Genomic DNA, 20,542 nt, shown 5'->3' on the forward strand with positions numbered 1-20,542 from the left:
GTCAAAGGTCAACAAATAGAACTACACTTGTGAAATCTGAATATTAAAACACACGTTTGAAACAAAGTCGTTCTAGTTTTTTCGCGGCATATTCAATTACGTTATTTTACAGCGTAATTTACCTTACTTTCAGCAAATCATTAATCATTTTAATTTGAACTTTAAGAAAACAACACGCAGAAAACAAACACGCCAGAACACAACATCTATTTAAGTCATAATTCACTTCATTCATGATTCATTAACACTTAATAAAGAGTTTATCAAAAAGGATCAACCTATGAGAAAGCATAATAGCTGTTCAGCTCATAACCGAAAAAAAAGCCTACTTTACATTATGATATAGATGCGTTTTTGGTTACTTTGCTTTCTTCAGATGGCGTTCAAGGCAATTAAATTGCCCAAAAACTTTTCTTCGTAAAACCAATTCTAGCGTTGACACTCTCCAGTCATTTTAAAATGACTACTTTAAAAACAGAAAAGTATAGATTCAATTACCTCGCAATACTGCTAGACAAATAAATAAACAAGCAACAATTTGTGTTTTGAACTCAAATTTCATATTCAACTTTGAAATAAACTAAGTCTAAATAAATAACGTCTTTTTAAACCCGACAAGACTTTTCAAAAACAACGACTTCATTTTCCACAACTTTACATTAGGCATGATTTTTGTTGGAGAAATTGGACTTAGAAATTCAACTTGGCGGCACACTCTTTAATAGCCTTATCCAGGAACTGCTGCTGAGACATTTCGGGCAACTTGACGCCTTCTTTCATCAGTGTAGTGCCTGTGAACCTAATCAAATTGGTGATCTCTTCGTTGCTCTTCCAGTAGTACCTTTCCTTCAGCTTTCCGAACACTTTAGCCCCGATACTTCCTTTGTTTCCAGCCACTGCAGCTACTCTCGCAGTTTGACTTGAGTTTGAACTGAACAACAAATAAAATCAGTACCTCGAAACCCTCACTTAATTTGCCCACAAAGATTCTGGGCGGATGAATAATATTTTTACAGATTCAAACTCAGTGGCTTTGGGGAGTCTTCTGATATATAAAAAATTGTTACAATCCGGGATCCGGTAAGTTGAATTTCGCCAATCTTAAACTGAGTACAAAAAAATGCAAATACAAAAATACAATTGAAAACTCTCCCTACCCAACGTTTTTTTCATGAGCTGCGCAAAAACCTTTTTTTTTACAAAACAACAAACTCTGCGCTGAGATATGTACGATACCCCGTTCATGCCTTCAAATGCAACAAATATACTCAAAAAGTTAATCTTTTTTAAAAAGGAACTGAATATATTAAAATGGATCAAGATAATATCTTCCACCCCACTATTCAATTTAGATTAGAACAGTTTAATGCTGCCGTGTAAAATACTCTTATCTTATTGGTCCAAATCCAATCTCACCTCTAAAACGCTTTACGGAGCAGAATGTTAACTAGGTCCAATAAATTTTGAATTACGTGTTTGAACTCTCATTGGCTGGGTTTTTCCCACTTTCTGATGCGTCTGCCGATTGTAGGCTGGCAGCTGAGGCGGATGTCGCCGCTTGAAGTGGTCTGCTGGCAACATCGCTGTCAACATGAGACTGACTACCCGGACTCTTCCCATCTGAAATATTCAAGATTTTCAGATCAAAGGTCGAAACCCTCTTTTCCATCCAAAATGAAACTTAGAAAGGATAGCAGGTTTCTTTGCAAGCAGCACAGAAAGTTACAAACACAATAATTAAAAACTAATTGTATGATTTTTCATTCGAGGTTATGATGAGAGGATCTGAATGAAAACCACGAAGTTAAGCATATTCAATAGTAACAGGCAGTGGAAAAAGAGTCAATGAACACAAGTACATACAAAAACTGACTTCCACGAAAAAAAAAATGGCCTTAAAGCTCCTTGAATTTCTAGAACGACTTATGATCGACTTTTTTGATGAAATTAACCAAATTTGAAAAAAAAACTGGCTCAAGAAGTTTAAATTTTTGTTTCGCCTTTCTTTTAACGAAGGAAAGGAACCGAACTTAGGAAAAATCAAAAGTCAAACCAAGAAAAAGTGGATTTGAGCCTTAACAAAATTTTAGACTTAGAATAAAAACAAAAAAAAACTATCGCGACGTTTATAAGAGTCTAAACAAAGTTCATCGCCTCTCAATTACGTATATTCGACTTTTTCCCCCTCAGAAAATAATTGTAAAAATTGAAACATACTTCAACTTTTTGCAGAGAACCATTTTGATTTCTTAAATTCTTTGACGGCGCTAAAAGAAACTTCGAAAACTAATTTTACTGTAGTAAATCTAAATTTTCATAGCTTAATTTGAAAAGGAATTCTCTCTTTCAATGACGGGCCCCTTTTAACTATCTTCTAGATAAAAAACACAGAGGCGAAGCTGAGCTTCGCCTCACTTGCGATACACAAAGCCACCGACTCGTAAGAAAATAGACAAAACGCCAAAAAACATCCGAAATTTTCGATGTTTGTTTCAAACTGAAACTCATTTTGATGAAAACCTGTGCCAGAACACAACAACCAGAAATGAACAAGCTTGAAAAACTTCAGATTGCGCTACAATTGAGCAACAAAATAATCAGTGGAAAAAAAACAAAGCAAAAAATTTTTCTGAAAAACTAAGTTGAAAAAAAATTACTTGAAAATATGACTAAAAAAGCGGGAAATCTACAGCTACAAAAACTTCATGGTTGTATCGCATGACTTTCATAAAAAAATTGAATATCATTCACTAAAAAGCAACAAAGGCGACAAATTTTGGGTCGAAACATGTTGAGTTGAAAACAAAACTGTTGTCATAAAACCACTCAGCCACGGAAGCTTAAGATCCCCAAAAACTAGCCACGAATAACGCAGCTACATATGCTAATAAATTGCTAATTCGATGCAGCAGACGTAGCACCAAATACAAAAAGACACAATTTTGCATGTAATAAATTGGAAAGCATAAAGCCAAATTATGTATAAACTATGCATTTCAACAAATTGCAAGATATATTGAGTTTGAAAATGTCTCAAATCGAGCTTTTCATCATTGTACTACTGTTCGAAACAAATAACTTTTTTTCGGCTCATTTGATGAATTAAAAATGCATTAGCTGTGTTAACTTTTTACTAATCAAATGTCAAAGCTTTCATGATATTATACTGCTACCGCAGCCTACCAATTCAAAAATGCCACCAAAAGTAGCACTTCCATTTGCGACTTAGGTTGAAAAAAAATTCGTACTAATACACATTGCTTTGCTATTCTAAATAAACATTATTCTTTAAACTAAGAATCTTACAAGATGATTTTTTCAGAAAATTATTTAATTTTTAGATGCAACCAGTCTTCGCTTTCAGAGGAAGCTCCATAACTTCCTAGCATAGAAACTGCCTAGATTAAAAGAAATTTCTCGAAAATTTTTGAGACAGTCGAAAGGTTCATTTTTTATGTTGTTCAGATTTGCTTGTTTTGTTATTAGATCTTTGCTAGGGAAAGTAACAGATACAGCAAACCGCACGTTGTTACTGAAGCTGATCAAAAACTATTTATTTAAGTATTGTAATGAGAAGGAAACAATCGGAAAAAAAATTTTTGAACTTAATTTAAATTGCCTAATTAAACAAAAGAAGATGCGGTTGCATGCATCTAGCCTATTATTGAATTTTCAGTGTCAAGAAAACCTGGGAGATTTTTCGCTTTCGTAAACTTAAAATTTCAGATTTGCCTTTGTTGTGACTTAAGAAGTGAGCTGAACTTCAAAGAAATCAAAAGTATAACCGCGAAAAAGTACAAATTTTTAGACTTTTCCTGAAAAAGAAATCATCACAACTGACATAAGAGTCTGAACTACGTTCATCAACTCTTAATTAGCCAAAAAAAAAATCACTTTTTTATATTTTTATTATGTTTAAAAAAATTGCAAGGTGAGAATATTTTGTATTACATGCACAGCAAAATGCTATTCTTGTAAATCACTTTCCACGTTCAACTATCTGTTTATTGCACCGTAGGTTAAAGTCTCGCATTCTTTAATAATACACTAGTGGACAAAAGTATAACCGCGAAAAAGTACATATTTTTAGACTTTTCCTGAAAAAGAAATCATCACAACTGACATAAGAGTCTGAACTACGTTCATCAACTCTTAATTAGCCAAAAAAAAAAATCACTTTTTTATATTTTTATTATGTTTAAAAAAATTGCAAGGTGAGAATATTTTGTATTACATGCACAGCAAAATGCTATTCTTGTAAATAACTTTCCACGTTCAACTATCTGTTTATTGCACCGTAGGTTAAAGTCTGGCATTCTTTAATAATACACTAGTGGACAAAGTTAAGAGCAAATTCAGGATTTTACCCTGTAAAATGCAAGTTTTCAACGTACATTTTGGACAACATTTCCTTCGAAATTCAATCAAATTTTTACATTGACCGAGAGCAAATGATCAGATCTACCATCTGTGAAAGTATCAATATTTATTTTCAATGACTTACCAATGTAATCCGGATCTGAATATGCCAGTTTTCCGCATCTGCACTAAGCTTTGCATCGTAGTAAAACCTTTCTTCAGTAAGCGGAGTAAGAAATTTGTTCATGCAACGTGAAACATACTCAGTGAGAAAATAGAAAAAATCAGTGGGAAATTTTAGCTAAACTAAGATGCTTGTTACTTATTCACGCGAAGTAAAAACTAAATGCAGATGAGGAAAACTTGCATTTTTGGACCCGGATTACATTGCTAAGTCATTGAAAACAACTATTGATACTTTCACAGATGGTACCTATGATCATTTGCTCTCGGTCAATTTAAAATTTGACTGAATTTCGAAGGAAATGTTGTCCAAAATGTACATTGAAAACAGGCAGTTTACAGAGTATAATCTTGAAATTGCGCCTAATTTTGTCAACTAGAGTATTTCGACTAACAAACCTTGTGACGTCGACTGAGTTAACATATTGCCGTTATTTTTACTCTTGGCATCTGTTGGAGTCACTTTTTCTTGCAACACGGCAAAAAGTTCTGAGATAAACTTATCTTTTTCTTCCAGCTTTTTCGACAATTCCTCCTTCTCAGTATAACGTGGAGTATAATTTGTACTTCACCTCTTTTTTGAGGCTAAGAAATTCCGATTCAGAAAGCATTTTGAGCCGAGAAACTCAGTTAATAAAAACGAAATAAAATGCGTTTTATGACGTAGAACGCTTTTAAAATGTATTCTTTAATTTTGAACACCAAAGCATGTAAATTCCATTTAGAGTGAGTTGAACAGTTGAACGATCAACGTAGAAAATAAAGTAAGCTCACCAAAATTGTAGCCAAGAAGCTGCACTTTTTTAACGATCCAATCTGACGACCAGTTAGTATACCTAACATGCTTAATTGAATTTTGTTGCCTCCAAAACTAAAGAGTATGATCAACCACTCAAAGGGTATGAACAAACGAGAAAAATGAACGGTATGAATTGAGGGTGATTTAATTGTTTATCTTAAATATATTCAAGGTTAATGATAAAGTTAGCGCAAAAAAAATCCCAAAAGCAAATTGTCCTGTTAATTCTAAAGTGCGGTTCATTTTACCGAGTTGACTTCTGTCAGAACTGTTCGGATGAAATGGTTTCATAGGAGCTGCCGCAACACTGTTTGTTTTAAACTTGGACCCAGGCGCTGAAAATTGCCATAGGGGGACGGTGACTTCCTCCTCCTCTTCGTCTGAGAAGTCTTCGCTTTTGCTCGATACGACAGCAGTTGCAGTGCCCGAATACGATTTGTCACTTGAAAAAGGCGGAGAAATTAAGCTCGAGTCATTCTTCTCGGCCTGAGACTTCAGTTCTTCAAAAATCTGCTCTCTTAGTTTTGAAATATCAGCGCGAATGGAACCAAAAGGAGGCGAAAAATCGTCTTTTCGCAAATCGTTGCTCTCAAAAGTTACCAATGCTTTTCGGTTTTTTGTGAGCTCTGCTTGGAGACTTTCGAGCTTGGAAGAAAAAATGGTAAACTTATTCGATTCTAGCACAAATAATTGTGCCAAGTATTTGCGAATCTCACTCAACTGAAGCTCATATTCTTTGTACACAATAGTCCACTTAATGATGTTTACATCCCTTTGATCTATGGAGCTTCTGGGTTTGGGCATTTCGTCTGCGGCGGTGGCGCTTTTGGTGGCGAGTAGCGTATTCAAGCGGTTTTTCTCCTTCTTCAAATTGCGAGTTTCCTCTTCTAAGGCTCTGAGTTCCTTCAGACAGGCAGCTACTGTTTTCCCTTTAGACGAGGCGTGGGCCTCCACAATTATTCGCACCAGACAGTCTCGCTCTTTTTTCAACGCGTCTATTTCAAATTTGAATGCACTCAAATGACTCAAGCACTTTTTCAGATGTTCGTTGCCACATACTTCGGTATTGGTTCCTCTTGAAATCTAAATGTAAAGGATCATATTGAAAATACAACAAAAAATCATTTAAAAAAAACAAATTGAAAAAGCAATAACCAGTTTCTGTGCAATTACAGCAGAAAGCGCTGACTATCTTGAACTTTCCAAATCAAATTTTTCATGTGTTCTCTGTTTTTGGCGCGAGCTTCGGCTTCAAAAAATAACTACTTAATTGACACAGTAACAATTTTAGCGGCTTGCTATCCAACTACCACAACGTTTTTCAACAACAATGTGTACGTAAAGATGTTCAAGATGAATAATTAAAAAATTAAATTGGTAATTCAGAGTCTAATATCAAAGTTGGAGTCATTTAGTCCGAAAACGGAAATTTAAAAATTTTTCGACAACAGTTTTTTAAGAGATCCAGTTTTTGGACAAGTTTTTTGGAATCGGAGTCGCGACTAGTAAATAATTAAAAGGACGCTACCCTTGGCCCGTAAAAGCTTCACTTGAATCACCCTAAAACGGGCGACCAAAAGCACCCTTGGCTATAGCTCCTTCTAGGCCCAGTTCGAGCAAAACCTTTTTTTAAAAGAGGCTACACGAATAAACGTGCAAAATGCGGAAATTCTTCTGTGTTGAAAATTTAATAAGCAGACCCGCTCTTTATTGGGTCATAAGATGTTTAAATGGAAGTACACTTCTCCATGAGCGGCCTATCTCGATGGGTCATGGGTGAGAAGGCGCGAAGTCGCATGCATGTATTCTACGCAGCCATCGGAACCCCCAAGTTAACGGATGAGGTACAATCAGTGGATCAATCATCAAGTGACTGTCCAATAACGCCTGTTGGTTCCGATTTCTATAAAAATGGAGGCGTTAAAAATCGTTTTTTTTCCTGTCAAAACCTGTGCTTTGCCATGAGTGTAAGCTTCATGCTAGCTCAAAAATTTGGAGCTGAATAATGTTAAAATTAATGAGATTATTGGCATGGATCTTATGAATTAACAAAGAAGCAAGAAAAATCACGAACTTAATTCTGGTGATTTGACAGCGGCTACTAGAATTAGTTTTTGTCACCTTGACTTAGCAGAGTGTCCCTTACTGTGGATTCAAACGATCAAGAACACAACTGCACATTTTTTTTTGCAGGAGCGATTTGTTTCGAAGCGAACTTGGCGAATTGCTGTCCATTTATAAGCTCCGACAGGGACAAAAATTATTGTCTTCGTGTCGCAAAAATATATTAACTGATTTGCTACTTGGGTTATGTTGTTATTGCTTTTAACCCGAGTACAGCCCTCCAGTTTTTGGGAGTGCAGAAAGCTATTTGGGTTATCTACAAACATACTGAACCACGCAATATCGGAAACTGGAATTAAGATTAGAGGCGAAAATTACTTGAAACTTCATAAGGTAGGCGGAGAGGTACTTTTTGACTGGGACTTGTTTGATAGCATGTTTAAAAATACTTTTTTTCAGACTGAGCAAAATGGTCCATCTTAAAACCTAATTTTAAACTTACTGGCATGGCGCCTTCGTCCTCTTGCGATGACTCAGAGTACATTACAAGTCGGGTCTCATCCTCTTTGCTCCCGTCGGATCCCAGCCTCGGCCTTTCCTCGCTTCCGGTCGGTTCCTGGAGAGTAATCTGATGCGCACTATGGCCGTCCGTCCCAATTGACTCTTGGTTCCTTTCATTTGCATTCACCTGGCTCATCTGATTCGGTGGATCTAAGTGATGCTCTTCAATATCGTTGCAAACATCACCAAAACCATCTAAAGATTGCTCTCTGTCACAGACATTATTAAGTGGGTCTTCTTCGCCTGTCAGAGTCATCTGCTCGATGACTATGGTTTGATGTAGCACTACTGGGTTCGGCAGCGGCTGCTGTGGCTGAAACACTGGCGCATTGGGCCTCAGAGACGAGTTTGACTTCTGGCTCTGCAGCTCGAGGGAGAGTGCATCGGTCCAGCTTGATTCTTCTGATTCTGTGTCCGATTTCACGAGTTCACCCTCCAGATTTGCTTCCAGATCCTCCATTGAGAAACAACTCAATTGAAAACAAATCTTCAATTCTGTATTAACGGCAGGTTCAAATTTGAGTCATTTGTTACCTTGAAGAAACATGGGTATTATAAGCGAACATAATACGCCTTAGAATTCGAGTTCACGTGCCGGTTTAAAGAAATATGCGCTAAGGCTAATATGATTTAGCATATTCTACACTATTTTGCATCGATCTCTCCAATTAAATCAGAAGTTCAAAGCAGAGACCGATGTAGCTACAACAACAACAAGAACAACCTAATGTACCTTTTAGTTAGCCCAAGTATAATGAACCGCAGCAAAACAAGAAGAAAGCGAAAATATATAAAGTCAGAGTTGGTAAATTTACAAATTACGGAACAATTTTCAATAGCAGTAAAATAAACATTGAAAAAAAGGAGGTCCAGAGGCCTCAAACCCATAGGCTTTAGGAACCCAAAGGCACTCCACCATAGGTTTTAGAACCCCACTTGACCAGGTGTGAAAATTGGGGTCTGGAAATTGCGGAAGTTTCATAATAAATCAATGCCTTTTTCTACCATTGCAAGAAAAGTTATTTTATGGAGAAAAAAGTCAAGTTTCCGATTACAAGAAAGCTTGCTTTCGCAAGTTTTAAAAACTCAAGGTCTAGAAATCTATGTTAACAGCATGGTGAAAAACTCGGGAAAACAATTTGATTAGTGTTATACTATATGATCATTTCTATGCAATACAGGAAATTCAGATCGTCACCGCTCACTGATAATGAACACGCTTAAACACAGAGTGGAGGTTGTGCTTCGCAAACACTACCGATGACACGACAAAAAGCAGCTCGAAAAAAATGGAAAAGGAAAAAGTAGAATTAAGCCACGAATTGGTAGAAATTCGGCTACGTCTGAGTTTCGTACCTACGAACTAATGCGACCTAGAGATTTCAAGTCTAACACACTAACCACTCAGCCAAGGACGCTTAATTAATGACAAGCACTAGCCACAAATAAAGAAGAGAACAGATGCTATGCATTTTCCAATGATACAGTGAAATTTCCATATCAGTGAACACTTTCAATGAACTTTCAATTTGCGAGTTAGGTTAGAAAAAAAGAAGGTTCGTACTAATACACTAACGGTCGTAAGCTCGCTTGTGTGAATAGGACGAATACATAAAAACTTAGAAAAATAAAAAATCTCGAGGACTCTGAAGCATTTGAGTTTCTCTTTGAATTGTTATCGTGTTTTTTTTTTTTTGAAAATGAACTCGCCCAGAATTTCTATAACGACTGCAAAACATGATACCTTTTATTCAAATTTTATGCATATGTCCTTAAGGCTGGAAACATAAAAGCAGACGCACATTATGTCAAAAAACCAAAGTTTTTGTCAAATCCAGTATTTACCAATCCAACTCTGGAGCGAAAAAAATTGAAAACGCTCTCCAGCAATAAAAGATATATTTTTAGTTATAGTCCACATATTAATCCATCAAATGTAGTTTTTTACCAGATTTTAATCATATCTTGCGTTATTGTTTCTATATGGGCTTGTTAAGGCTCGTATGGGTCAAGTGTGCTATCATATTATAGCCCTTATGTTCATGATTCAGATCTTAGAAATATCAAAAAAATGAGATACTGACCTCCTAATTAAAATCTTCTACACTAATCATGTTACTTAAGCTATTATAGATTTTCCTATTATAGACTTTCAGCATAATAGACTTTTGTTATAGATTTTATAGATTTAGCTATTACAGAATATCCCAGACTTTCCTAATTCAGTAGCCTCAATTAAACTGAAATAACAGGCTTTGAAAGACATTGTCTCATTTTTGAACATTGAAATTCAATCACTGTGGTACGAACTGAACTGTCTTTGCTACTTGCGCAGGAAAAAAATATTCCAGTTGTCGGAACAAAAAAATAGGAAATAAGTGACAAGTAACTTTTACTAACTGATAGTGCTGATTTAAATTATCCAAAACAAATGAACAAAACTGGACACTTCAAACGCGTTTTTCTCAAATTGGGTTGAAGTCAGAAAAAAATTAGAGCGCACAAATTGCTTAGAACTTAAATAGAACTAGCGTTTAACGCACCTCCGGTGCTTCGAAATTTTTCGTCTACTCATGAAAAACCGCATATATTGGAAACAACATCTGCAAACTTTTAGTGTACTCTGACTGCACCAAATTTCGAACTTTTTAATTTTTTAATTCCCATTTTAAAAACGTCATCTCGAAAACTTAATGGGCCTCTAGAGAAATTTGGAGGCCAGATTTGCAACCGCTGAGAGTCCCTGAGAGCACCCTACTATAGGGTTAGGAATTCAAAATTTTGTTAATTTTTTTAAAACTGAGTTTCCCGAAAAAAAAAATGAAAAAAACATCTTATCTAAAAAACTGAAAGGATTTGAGCATTCATATGAAGAGGCAAGATTTTAGGCGCCTGGGTGTACGCTGACAATAAGGTTATATCTTCATCAAATTAGTAGTTTCAAATTTTTTGAATTTCTTTGTAGATAAGTTTTTTTTGAGAAATTTTGAAAAAATCAAAAAACGTCATATCTCGGAAACTCAAAGCATTTGAGCAGTCGCATGCGGCAAGATTTGCAACTCTTTAGAGTACCCTGACAACACCGAACTATAGCGTTGGGAAATTCAAATTTCGAAAAATAATTAATATAATTTTTCTGAAAATTTTGAAAAATCACAAAAAACGTCACATCTCGAAAACTACGAAGAATTGAGCAGTCATATTTGGAGGCAAGATTCTCAATCCTTGAGAGTACTCTGACAGGACCTAACAACAGGTTTGGGAATTTCAGATTTTTAAAAAATAAAAATAATTCAAGTTTTCTGAAAATTTTGAAAAATCACAAAAAACGTCACATCTCGAAAACTACGAAGAATTGAGCAGTCATATTTGGAGGCAAGATTCGCAATCCTTGATAGTACTCTGACAGTACCCAACTACAGGGTTGAAAAATTCAGATTTTTCAAAAAAATAATAATCTTAAACTTTCTGAAAATTATTGGAAAAATCACAAAAAACGTCATATCTCGAAAACTACAAAGAGTTGAGCAGTCATATTTCGAGGCAAGATTCGCAATCTTTGAGAGTACTCTGACAGGACCCAACTACAAGGTTGGGAATTTCAGATTTTGCGAAAAAAAAATTAATATAAATTTTCTGAAAATTTTTGAAAAAATCACAAAAAACGTCAAATCTCGAAAACTACAAGGATTTGGTCAGTCATATTTGGAGGCAAGATTCGCAATCCTTGATAGTACTCTGACAGTACCCAACTACATGGTTGAAAAATTCAGATTTTTCAAAAAAATAATAATCTTAAACTTTCTGAAAATTATTGGAAAAATCACAAAAAACGTCATATCTCGAAAACTAAAAAGAGTTGAGCAGTCATATTTCGAGGCAAGATTCGCAATCTTTGAGAGTACTCTGACAGGACCCAACTACAAGGTTGGGAATTTCAGATTTTGTGAAAAAAAATTAATATAAGTTTTCTGAAAATTTTTTGAAAAAATCACAAAAAACGCCATATCTCGAAAACTACAAGGATTTGAACAGTCATAATTGGAGGCAAGATTCGCAATCTTTGATAGTACTCTGACAGTACCCAACTACAGGGTTAGGAATTTCAGATTTTTACAAAATAATATTTCAAGTTTTCTGAAAATTTTTGAAAAAAAATCACAAAAAACGTCATATCTCGAAAACTACAAGGATTTGAGCAGTCATATTTGGAGGCAAGACTCGCAATCCTTGATAGTACTCTGAGAGTACCCAACTACAGCGTTGGGAATTTCAGATTTTTAAAAAATAGTAATTTAAGTTTTCTGAAAATTTTTGAAAAAATCTCAAAAATCGTCTTATCTCGTTAACTAAAATGATTCGGGCATTCAAAATTGGAGGCCAAATTCCCCACCCCTAATTCGACATTGGGCTGCTTAATTTAAACTCGGTAAAATAACCACTAAAATCAAATTGGAAAATCGAAAAAAAATTCTTAACCATTGCAATATACGATATAGCTTAAACATGCGAAAATAATACGTTGAAAAAACTTAAGCATGGCGAGATAGTGAAGCCCGCATTTAAATAAATAACAGATTACATGCGCAAAACGTATGAAGTTCTTTCAATTAGTCGAAAGGACATTTTTTGGCTATCAAGCAAAAATATACTTGGTGATACAAATTTTTGGACATTATACCCTCCTGGAACTTTGTTGAGCTTGTTCCTGGAATATATGATGTCTATCAACTGAATAGTAGTTCTTGGGTAATTTTTGACAAAAAAAAGACAAAATTACCCCTGTTTTAGTTTTTTTTTAAATTTTGGTTTCGAAGCGCGCAATTTAACTTTTGAAAAAACTCTAAGCAATTCATTTTCTTCACTTTTCTCTAACCTCAACCCAACTTGAGAAAAAAGCTTCAGATCCGAACACTCTTTATCCATTGAAATAAATTACGTGAAATTAATTTAGAACAGCTCGAGTCAGCCGAAATGACTTCAATATGCTACTCGTTTACACACATTCGTCGTTTTTGGGGTTCCAAATTCGATTTCCGTGTCAAGTTATAATACAGTGCTGATTTAAAATATCCGGATAAAACTTGAAACTTCAAACGCATTTTTCTCAAATTGGGTTAGGATTAGACAAAAAATGAAGAGAACAAAATAATTCTCCACCAAAATTTTACCCTAAAAATGTTTTTTTTTTAATTATTCAAGAACTACGCTGAAACTACTTTGTTAATTGATGAATGTCACAAGAAGCCTATTATACAGCCCAACAAAGTTTTAGAAGGGTTAAATCTCCAAAAACCCGTATAAGAGAAAATATTTTTGCTTGATAGTCAATAAATGGGATTTTTACTATATAAAGCCCAAAATAATTGCCTAAAACAATTTTAAAATATTTTGCGCGTTGAGCTGTATAAGCGTCTTAAACTACTTTGTTAATTGATGAAAAACTACTTTGTTAATTGATGAAAAAAGTATGTCACAAAAAGCCTTTTATAAAGCCCAAAATATTTGCCTAAAACAATTTTGAAATATTTTGCGCGGAATTTTGGAGACTTAACCCTCCTAAAACTTTGCTGGGTTGTATAAAAGGCTTCTTGTGACATACTTTTTTCATCAATTAACAAAGTAGTTTCAGCGTAATTCTTGATTAATTAAAAAAGGCCAAAATGACCATTTTTGGGGCAATTTTAGGTTGAGATTTTCGGAGAAAAAATTGCAACATACTAATTCTGGTTAAATTATAAGCAATTTTTGTTCTGTTCACTTTTTGTCTAATCCTATCCCAATATGAGAAACACGCGTTTGAATTTATAAATTTTGTTCGTTTTGTCCTTTTAATTTAAATCAGCACTGTATAAAGTGACTGTTAAAAAGGAGACTTACAGTTACAGGTTTCCACATTCTCAAGAGGTTCGCACTTGCTCGGATGTCTTCAGGCTCAACAGTATTTTCCGTAAAACTGCGCACCGGTTTTTATAATTTTCGGTCTAACATTTTATCTACTTCCACGTTAAATTAAAAAAGGACAGCTTAATTTGCAGCTGTCGTCCTTAACTTGTGAGCGAAATGAATTGACCATTGACAAAAACGATGAAAAAAAAATTCAGCTAACTCAAAAATTTTAACTATTACCGCCTTATAATTTTTAAAACTAAAACTTCGACAATACCATAAAATCTCCAAATTATATATGAAAATCCTTTTTATAACACTTGAATTTGTAAGTAAAATTGAAATACAGAGGCGAAGCAGAGCTTCGTACAACTAGCGATAAACCACAAGTATAGCAAGACAAACTAGCAGATGAAAATTGAGACGAAAGCTGCTTTTTTTGAAGTTTTAAAAGGTAGATCTATCAAATCTTTCATATCTCTCTCACTATTTGTCTAAAATAAAATTCACTTGAAAAAACATGTCAAATGATACAAATGGAAGTTAAATTTGCAACGAAACAAGACTTACGAAGCGATAACAAAGCCGACAATTTCTGAGCAGAAACCCGATGAGCAAAAAAAAATTTTTTCAAAGTTTTTTTGAACCTTTTAAAAAAATATTGAATTACCCCCTCAAAAGCCTCAAACGCATAGCAAACCTGTTTCGCTCATCTAACGACGCAACATGATGCCACTAAACTTATTCCGCAAGCCGATTGAGCCGAGAAGCAAAAAAAAAGAAAAACGGAAAATATAGCCAGCATAGACTTTCGAACTTCAAAGAAAATAAATTTATTACCTTAGAGCTCTTTGAACTTCAAGAGCAATTTATGATTGACATTTTAGGATAAATAACCAAATTTCAGAAAATTGGATCAATAAGTAAATTTCTCATTCCGCTGGAAAAACTGAATATTTAAATCACTTTCGAAACTAGAAATCGATCACATTTTTTATGACATTTACACTTTTGCTGTTCGATAGTGCAGCTTGCCTACCAATTAGCAAAACAAATTAAGTGTACGAATAAAACAAAATCAAAAGTCAAACTGCCAAAAGTCAAAGCTTAGCGAAGTTTCAGACTTTTCTTAAAAAAGATTCACCAAGACTTAAAAAAAGAGTAATCACTATGTTCATGACTCTTTAAAACGGATATAAAACAAAAAAACATATATTGAAAATAACAGGTATTTGAAATCCAGACTTGTTCGAAAAATGTGTCCGTAGACGATAGAGCAAATTTGACAAAATGATTCAGTGATTCTGTTGTACAAGTTGTTATTCAGAGATGTTCCGAATTATTAACACTTGCTCATCGAGAGCATAATTATCGCAAGCGTAATATAACCACGCACCTTAATCGACGGGGAGAAAGACACGAACAAAGCAAGACGCTTAAGAACTAGCAAAAAGGAACTCGAATGTTAACGTTGAAGGAACTAGAACACGACAAAAAAATTTAAATTGAGTTTTTAAAGTTTAAATTTATTCACCTGTTTTAAATAGGTCCCAGGGGGTATAATTTTGAACATTCAAACATTTGAGACTAGAGTCTTATCGCTCTCATGGTAACTGTCTTAATTCAAGCGGTAATTGAGCCGAAAATACCTGCGCAGAACCCCTTCAGCCACCGAAAAAATATCTATCAAAACATTTGGAGCTATTAAAAAAAATTAAGTATCCCTAAAAACATACAGAGCTACATAAAAACTGCTTTCTCTCATCAAACGGCGTAAAATCAGGCCACTAAACGGATATAATAAGCCTTAACCTCTTAAGCCGAAAAAATTGAGTTAGTTAACTGAAATTTTAAAAAATCGAGGTGGCAAAAATTACATCCATCGTGAAAATCAATTTCGAATAGGACGGATATTTAAAGAGCTAGCACGCTCAAAGTATGAGGTTTGAAGTATTTCCAACCGAGAGGACCAGCAAATGAAAAATTCCAGGGAATGAGCCCTGTGAACAAAGTTATATTAGGGAAAACAATTTCGGACCGATTGCACTACTCTCGCTGATCGCAAAGAGTAAGAACAAATTTGCAAGTAAAATGAAAAACAAATTTTATAACATATTTTGCCACTGATTTTGAATATTGTTTGTTCCAACTCGAACAATTGATCAGTAACCCTGAAAGTTTCAAAATCTAATTAACATTCGGGATCCGCATCAGTAACATTTATGTTCTTAAGACACCTGTCCATGAGGTAGAGGAATGTGCTTTGACATCTGAAAGCCGGGAAACAATTTTATAATCATAGCCAATAGTCTAATCAGCAAAAATATTGATCTAAAAAGATTGGGTAACATTGTTTGCATCATGTTAGAGTTACATTTTTGCTATTTTCAAAATTAAACAGCGACTATCAGGGTCTACAAAAACGCTCGATCGAAAAAATCTATTTAGTAATATTTCAAAAAAATCTCAGATTCCTGTCACCTTCCCGAAAAAAACTAGAGGCCAATACTTAGCAAATTTAGTAAAGTGATGGTAAGCCAACATGCATTAACGTTCTTTCACAAACCGAACTCAAATAAAGCACGTTCAACCAAGAACATGTAAAACATAGTTTCTTGAGACGTGATTAATTTGACTGCTAAGAGACATGCACAAAAAGCGACCACTAGTCATAGGCTATTCTGACTTTAAAACGTTCTCGCTTTACTTTAAATTCGAAGCGCACCTGTCAAGATTGCAAACCAACTCTTTTTTGAAGAGCTGAAAGTGTTCAATCTTCTGAGCTCGACTAAACTGAATTTACTCAAATGAAAGAAAAAAATTGATAAGCGAAATGATTTTTCTACATTTATTGCGAGTCAAAAAAAAACTGAAAACAAAATCTCACTGTTTGTTATGTCAGTTGTCTCTCAGTCGCTGCAGAGCAAAAGCGAAACAACAATATAAACAAGCATTAAATGTTCTTACAAGACCCACGAACAGTTGATAAAAGAAAGGGTTTAGACGCTAATGGTGAGTTGAGCAGCTATGAAAAAGAGACGGCTGTAAAAAGTCGTTCCAGCTTTGCATTGGGACTGGCGATGGCGCTGTCGGCGGATTCAATGGGAAATAGTTGATCGTATGAAACGTCGAAAGAACTCAGCAACCTAATGTTGTGTTTGTATAGACAGTAGATGTTGTCTCCCCCATCCCGCAGATCCTTCATGCGAGCTTGCAACTCAACCAGTAAGCCACTAATTTCGAAGTCCTCAATATGAGTCGTATGATTCTTGAGCTTTTCCAAAAGCATCAACTTCGTTCTCACACCATCGATTTCGGAGTTGACGAACCGCAAATGTAAATGCATTTGCTCCTTGTATAATTTCAGAAAATCTACTCTAGACAACGTCGGGTTTTTTGGTGGGAAAAAATGGGACGTGGTGTCTTCTTTGGCGCGGCTGGGAATCGAACTCACGCGCGGCATCTCAGTCGCAAAATTGGAGGTCATCGGAGGTTTGGACAAAAACGGGGCGTCCGGCGTACTGTTACTTCGCTGGAATAGTGAGCCAGGTGGATTTGCCGAAGGAAAAAAATCTTTAGAGATTGGATGGGCGTTTGCTACTGTGGGGTTGAAAACACTAGCAGTCGGATTCAAATTTGACTTCAGGTCCAAGTCAGGTGACAACTCGTTTTTAGCTCTGTAATCTAACGTTCCACATTTTAACAAATCACTCGCTATGTCAAATCCGGGCGGTCTTGTGCCAAATCTTCCATTAAAAGTACTGTTTTCTTTCGAAATAGAAGTCGGATTGGAAAATATTCCAGTGTATATTGTCGCATTAGAAAATCCAGAAAACCCCAAATCGCTAGTTATAGGCTCCTTCACACTGTTGTCAAACTCGTTGGGCTTCGGGGTGATATTTTTGTTCGTGTATTGCGCCATTGAGTCTTGTACAGCCCTCAATCTATCAGTCCCGTTAAAGGGGGAGTAGCCTTGAAAAATTGGGGGATCTAAATTCTCATTACTTCCTGGATCACCACTAGAAAAAAGACCGACAGAGTTCCATTTATCCACACTTTTAGCTGAAGTGGTAACAACCGAAGGCTTGTCTGACTTGCAGGGATCAACTGTAGCCACTGGTTTGCTTATAGGTTTCGGCTTATTGACCAAAAAGGGCCCGTTACCAAAAGCTATATCAACGTTGCCAGATCCTATCTCAGATTGACAACTTACGATTGAATCGGTATTGTCGGCTTTGCTGGAATCTCCATTAGACTGGTCGTCTTCGGAAGGCTTGCGCACTTCCTGTACCGAAGAGTTTTCCGGTTGAACAAAAACGGGCATCTGCGGTTTGGGCTCCGAGGACATTAAGGCCATCATTTTTTGACTTACAGTCATCGAATTAGTTGTTGAACCAAGAGCATCAAACGCTTTAGACGCCACGCTATCAATTTGACCATTCATTACAATTGTGTTATTACCGATCACAGGGTTATAAGGTTTCAAACCGCGCCCTTTATGAAAACTAGAATTTTGTCCGAAATCATCACTTTGAAAAGGATCAGATTTCTTACTATTCGCGTCAGAAGAAAACGAGTTAACATCGAAACTGTTCGACTTATTACCTCCTTTATTTTTGTTGTTGTTTCGCTTGCTGTTCACAGTAATGAACTCGGACATATCGCCCACATCAATTTCGTCAAACTCGTCCAAATAATCTTCTGGGCGGAAAAAGGTTCCCGGCGAAGGCGGCTTTTCATCACTTATCTGATCTACTGTGTCCGCTTCAGGATTAACTTCAGGTGTTTCTTCTTCGGGTCTCGTTACTTCGCTTTCATTCTTGGTTTCGTCTTTTAGTTCCACCTCAAGTTTCCCGTCACAGCAATCAAAATTCCTGACCAGACAAGAGTGCTTCAGCTTATCCGAAATAGAGATGCGGCGGCTCAATGGAGAATCAGTTCCCGATTTTCTGGTCGAAGATGCACTTCGTTCTCTTGAACTGTTATTACTGCACTTCTTGCCCTGTGGATTGTGATTTTTGATCTTAAAAGCCCGTTCGCAATGCATTGTAGTACTGTGCACAGTTTTTAGAAGCCTTTCTCTGCTCGAATAGTTGCCCTTTGAAACACATGAACCCTCTACACAGGGCGAAAATTCGGCCCTGGTTTTCGTCTGTGTTTTCTTGCGGGTCTTTTTAGCTTTCTCCGGTTTCTGAGCCTCATTAGTTGAAATCACTTCATTTGAACCAGATATTTTACTGTTTTTCTTTCCCTTTCCTCCACTGGCATTCGTTCCTCCTTGAGATGTCTTGGAGCTTTCCTGCTCTAGTTCCAACTCGAAACTGCGGACGTCAATGTGTTCTGAGCTGCTCTCCAACTCAGCCTGCTGGTGGTCACACTCAACACTGGTCCAGAACGATCCAGTCATTAGACTTCGAATAGACTCAGGAGTATTCGGCAACTCTAAGTTCAGATCTAAACAAGTTACATTTAACAGCCTCAAATAGAGCTCGTATGTAGCTGAGTGTGGTATTATATTGAAGCCCTATTGGACCTGATTCGGATTCACAAAAAGCGGTTAGTTTAGCAAATTTTTCTCATTTCTACGTTCAACTTATTGTCCATTCAATTATTATGATATGAAAAGAGTAATATTATCAGCGAGTTTAAAGGCGGCAGAAAGAGTGCTATCATTGGTGTTAAAACAAAAACTATCCTCAGAAGTTCCAAAAACAAAGTAAAACACAGAAGCGAAGCAGAGCTTCGCACCACTTCCGATGGAAAACTGAATGAATATCACTACTACCACATGAACCGACATTGAAAAAAAGCCATCTGACAGTTGGAAAACATACTTTTGTTAAAATTAACTCAATGTGGAGAAACTGGATCAATAGTTAACCCTTTTATTTCGCTGGGAAACCTGATTTCCATTTTCGAAACAAGAAGTCGGTCACGTTTTTCGTGACCTTGACACTTTTATTGTTCGATAATGGAGTTTGTCTTCCTTTTAACAATGGAAATGCACTGAACTTAAAAAGAAATCCGCGAAAAACCAAAACTGAGCGTGAACAAACTTTAAGACTTTTTCCTGGAAGTCGAACCGCGAAAAACTAAAATTGAGCGTAAAGACTTAAAGACTTTTTTCTGGAAAAAATCACCAAGACCTATACAAGAGTACTCACTACGTTCATAACTCTTGAAAATAAAAAACTTCAGAAAATTATTTCAGAATAGCGAGAAACCGACCGATAGCTTGGAGCCGAATTAACTCCACCTTAAGAAAACTCACAAACAGAGGCGAAGCACAGCTTCACATTACATGCAATAATATATATACATAGCATGACAACCTAACCGACCAGAAGAGATAAAACCGTTAAAAAAATTATAATATCGAAAAATCGATCTTTCAAAAAAACTTCCATAATTTACCTGAATTTTCTCTTAATATCAAAAAATCGAACTATCAAAAAACTTCCATAATTTACCTGAAATTTACAAAAATTCGTTTCAGGAAAATATGCCAAGTAAGACAATTAAAAGTGAAATAAGCATCAAAACATAACTTACAAAGCAGTAAGAAAGCCGACAATTCTTGAGCAGATATACTTTGCTCCAAAAAAAAAATTCTTTTTTAACTCAAAAAAAGTTATGAGCCCCCCTCAAAAGACTTCGATGAAACCTTATTGCGCTCAAGCGACTCCA

At 35.7% G+C, this 20,542-nt stretch overlaps 4 protein-coding genes across 6 annotated transcripts in view; 1 reads left to right on the forward strand and 3 right to left on the reverse strand.

Annotated features, from left to right (window-relative positions):
• LOC134854321 (protein rogdi homolog) overlaps window positions 1-20,542 on the reverse strand; it is a 438,231-nt gene that overhangs the window by 106,236 nt on the left and 311,453 nt on the right. The window contains exon 1 of one of the 3 annotated variants that reach the window (XM_063870530.1): window positions 7,027-7,036. The exons of the other annotated variants lie outside the window; for them this stretch is intronic. The gene's annotated coding sequence lies outside the window, so the exon portion shown is untranslated. Of the gene's footprint in view, window positions 1-7,026; window positions 7,037-20,542 lie in introns of those variants that run through there. 3 annotated transcript variants of the gene reach the window in all.
• LOC134854318 (E3 ubiquitin-protein ligase RNF14-like) overlaps window positions 1-20,542 on the forward strand; it is a 360,494-nt gene that overhangs the window by 93,747 nt on the left and 246,205 nt on the right. The window lies entirely within an intron of this gene.
• LOC134854317 (uncharacterized) lies at window positions 476-8,722 on the reverse strand. Its single transcript, XM_063870523.1, has 4 exons — window positions 7,908-8,722; window positions 5,590-6,424; window positions 1,473-1,620; window positions 476-931 (listed from the first exon to the last, which is right to left on the reverse strand). Exons 1-4 carry the CDS (start codon window positions 8,424-8,426, stop codon window positions 691-693), a joined length of 1,743 nt encoding a protein of 580 aa, XP_063726593.1. The 5' UTR covers window positions 8,427-8,722; the 3' UTR covers window positions 476-690.
• Window positions 16,681-20,542, reverse strand: part of LOC134854315 (uncharacterized) — a 315,313-nt gene continuing 311,451 nt past the window's right edge. Inside the window, exon 4 of the mRNA XM_063870520.1 lies at window positions 16,681-19,309. Within this exon, the coding sequence (XP_063726590.1) occupies window positions 16,881-19,309 (2,429 nt within the window). The 3' untranslated portion in view covers window positions 16,681-16,880. The remainder of the gene's footprint in view (window positions 19,310-20,542) is intronic.

The sequence above is a fragment of the Symsagittifera roscoffensis genome, chromosome 9 (genome assembly GCF_963678635.1).
Source record: "Symsagittifera roscoffensis chromosome 9, txSymRosc1.1, whole genome shotgun sequence".
NCBI lineage: Eukaryota > Metazoa > Xenacoelomorpha > Acoela > Convolutidae > Symsagittifera > Symsagittifera roscoffensis.

Bases quoted from the DNA above. Each gene is read 5' to 3' on its own strand.
- LOC134854317 (XM_063870523.1), bottom strand. From the start codon at position 8,426: ATGGAGGATCTGGAAGCAAATCTGGAGGGTGAACTCGTGAAATCGGAC. The intron at 1,621-5,589 runs GTAAAATGAACC...TGAATATTTCAG, and splicing joins TTCTGACAGAAGTCAACTCG to ATGGGAAGAGTCCGGGTAGT. The intron at 932-1,472 runs GTAATTCAAAAT...TTTGTTGTTCAG, and splicing joins GCCAATGAGAGTTCAAACAC to TTCAAACTCAAGTCAAACTG.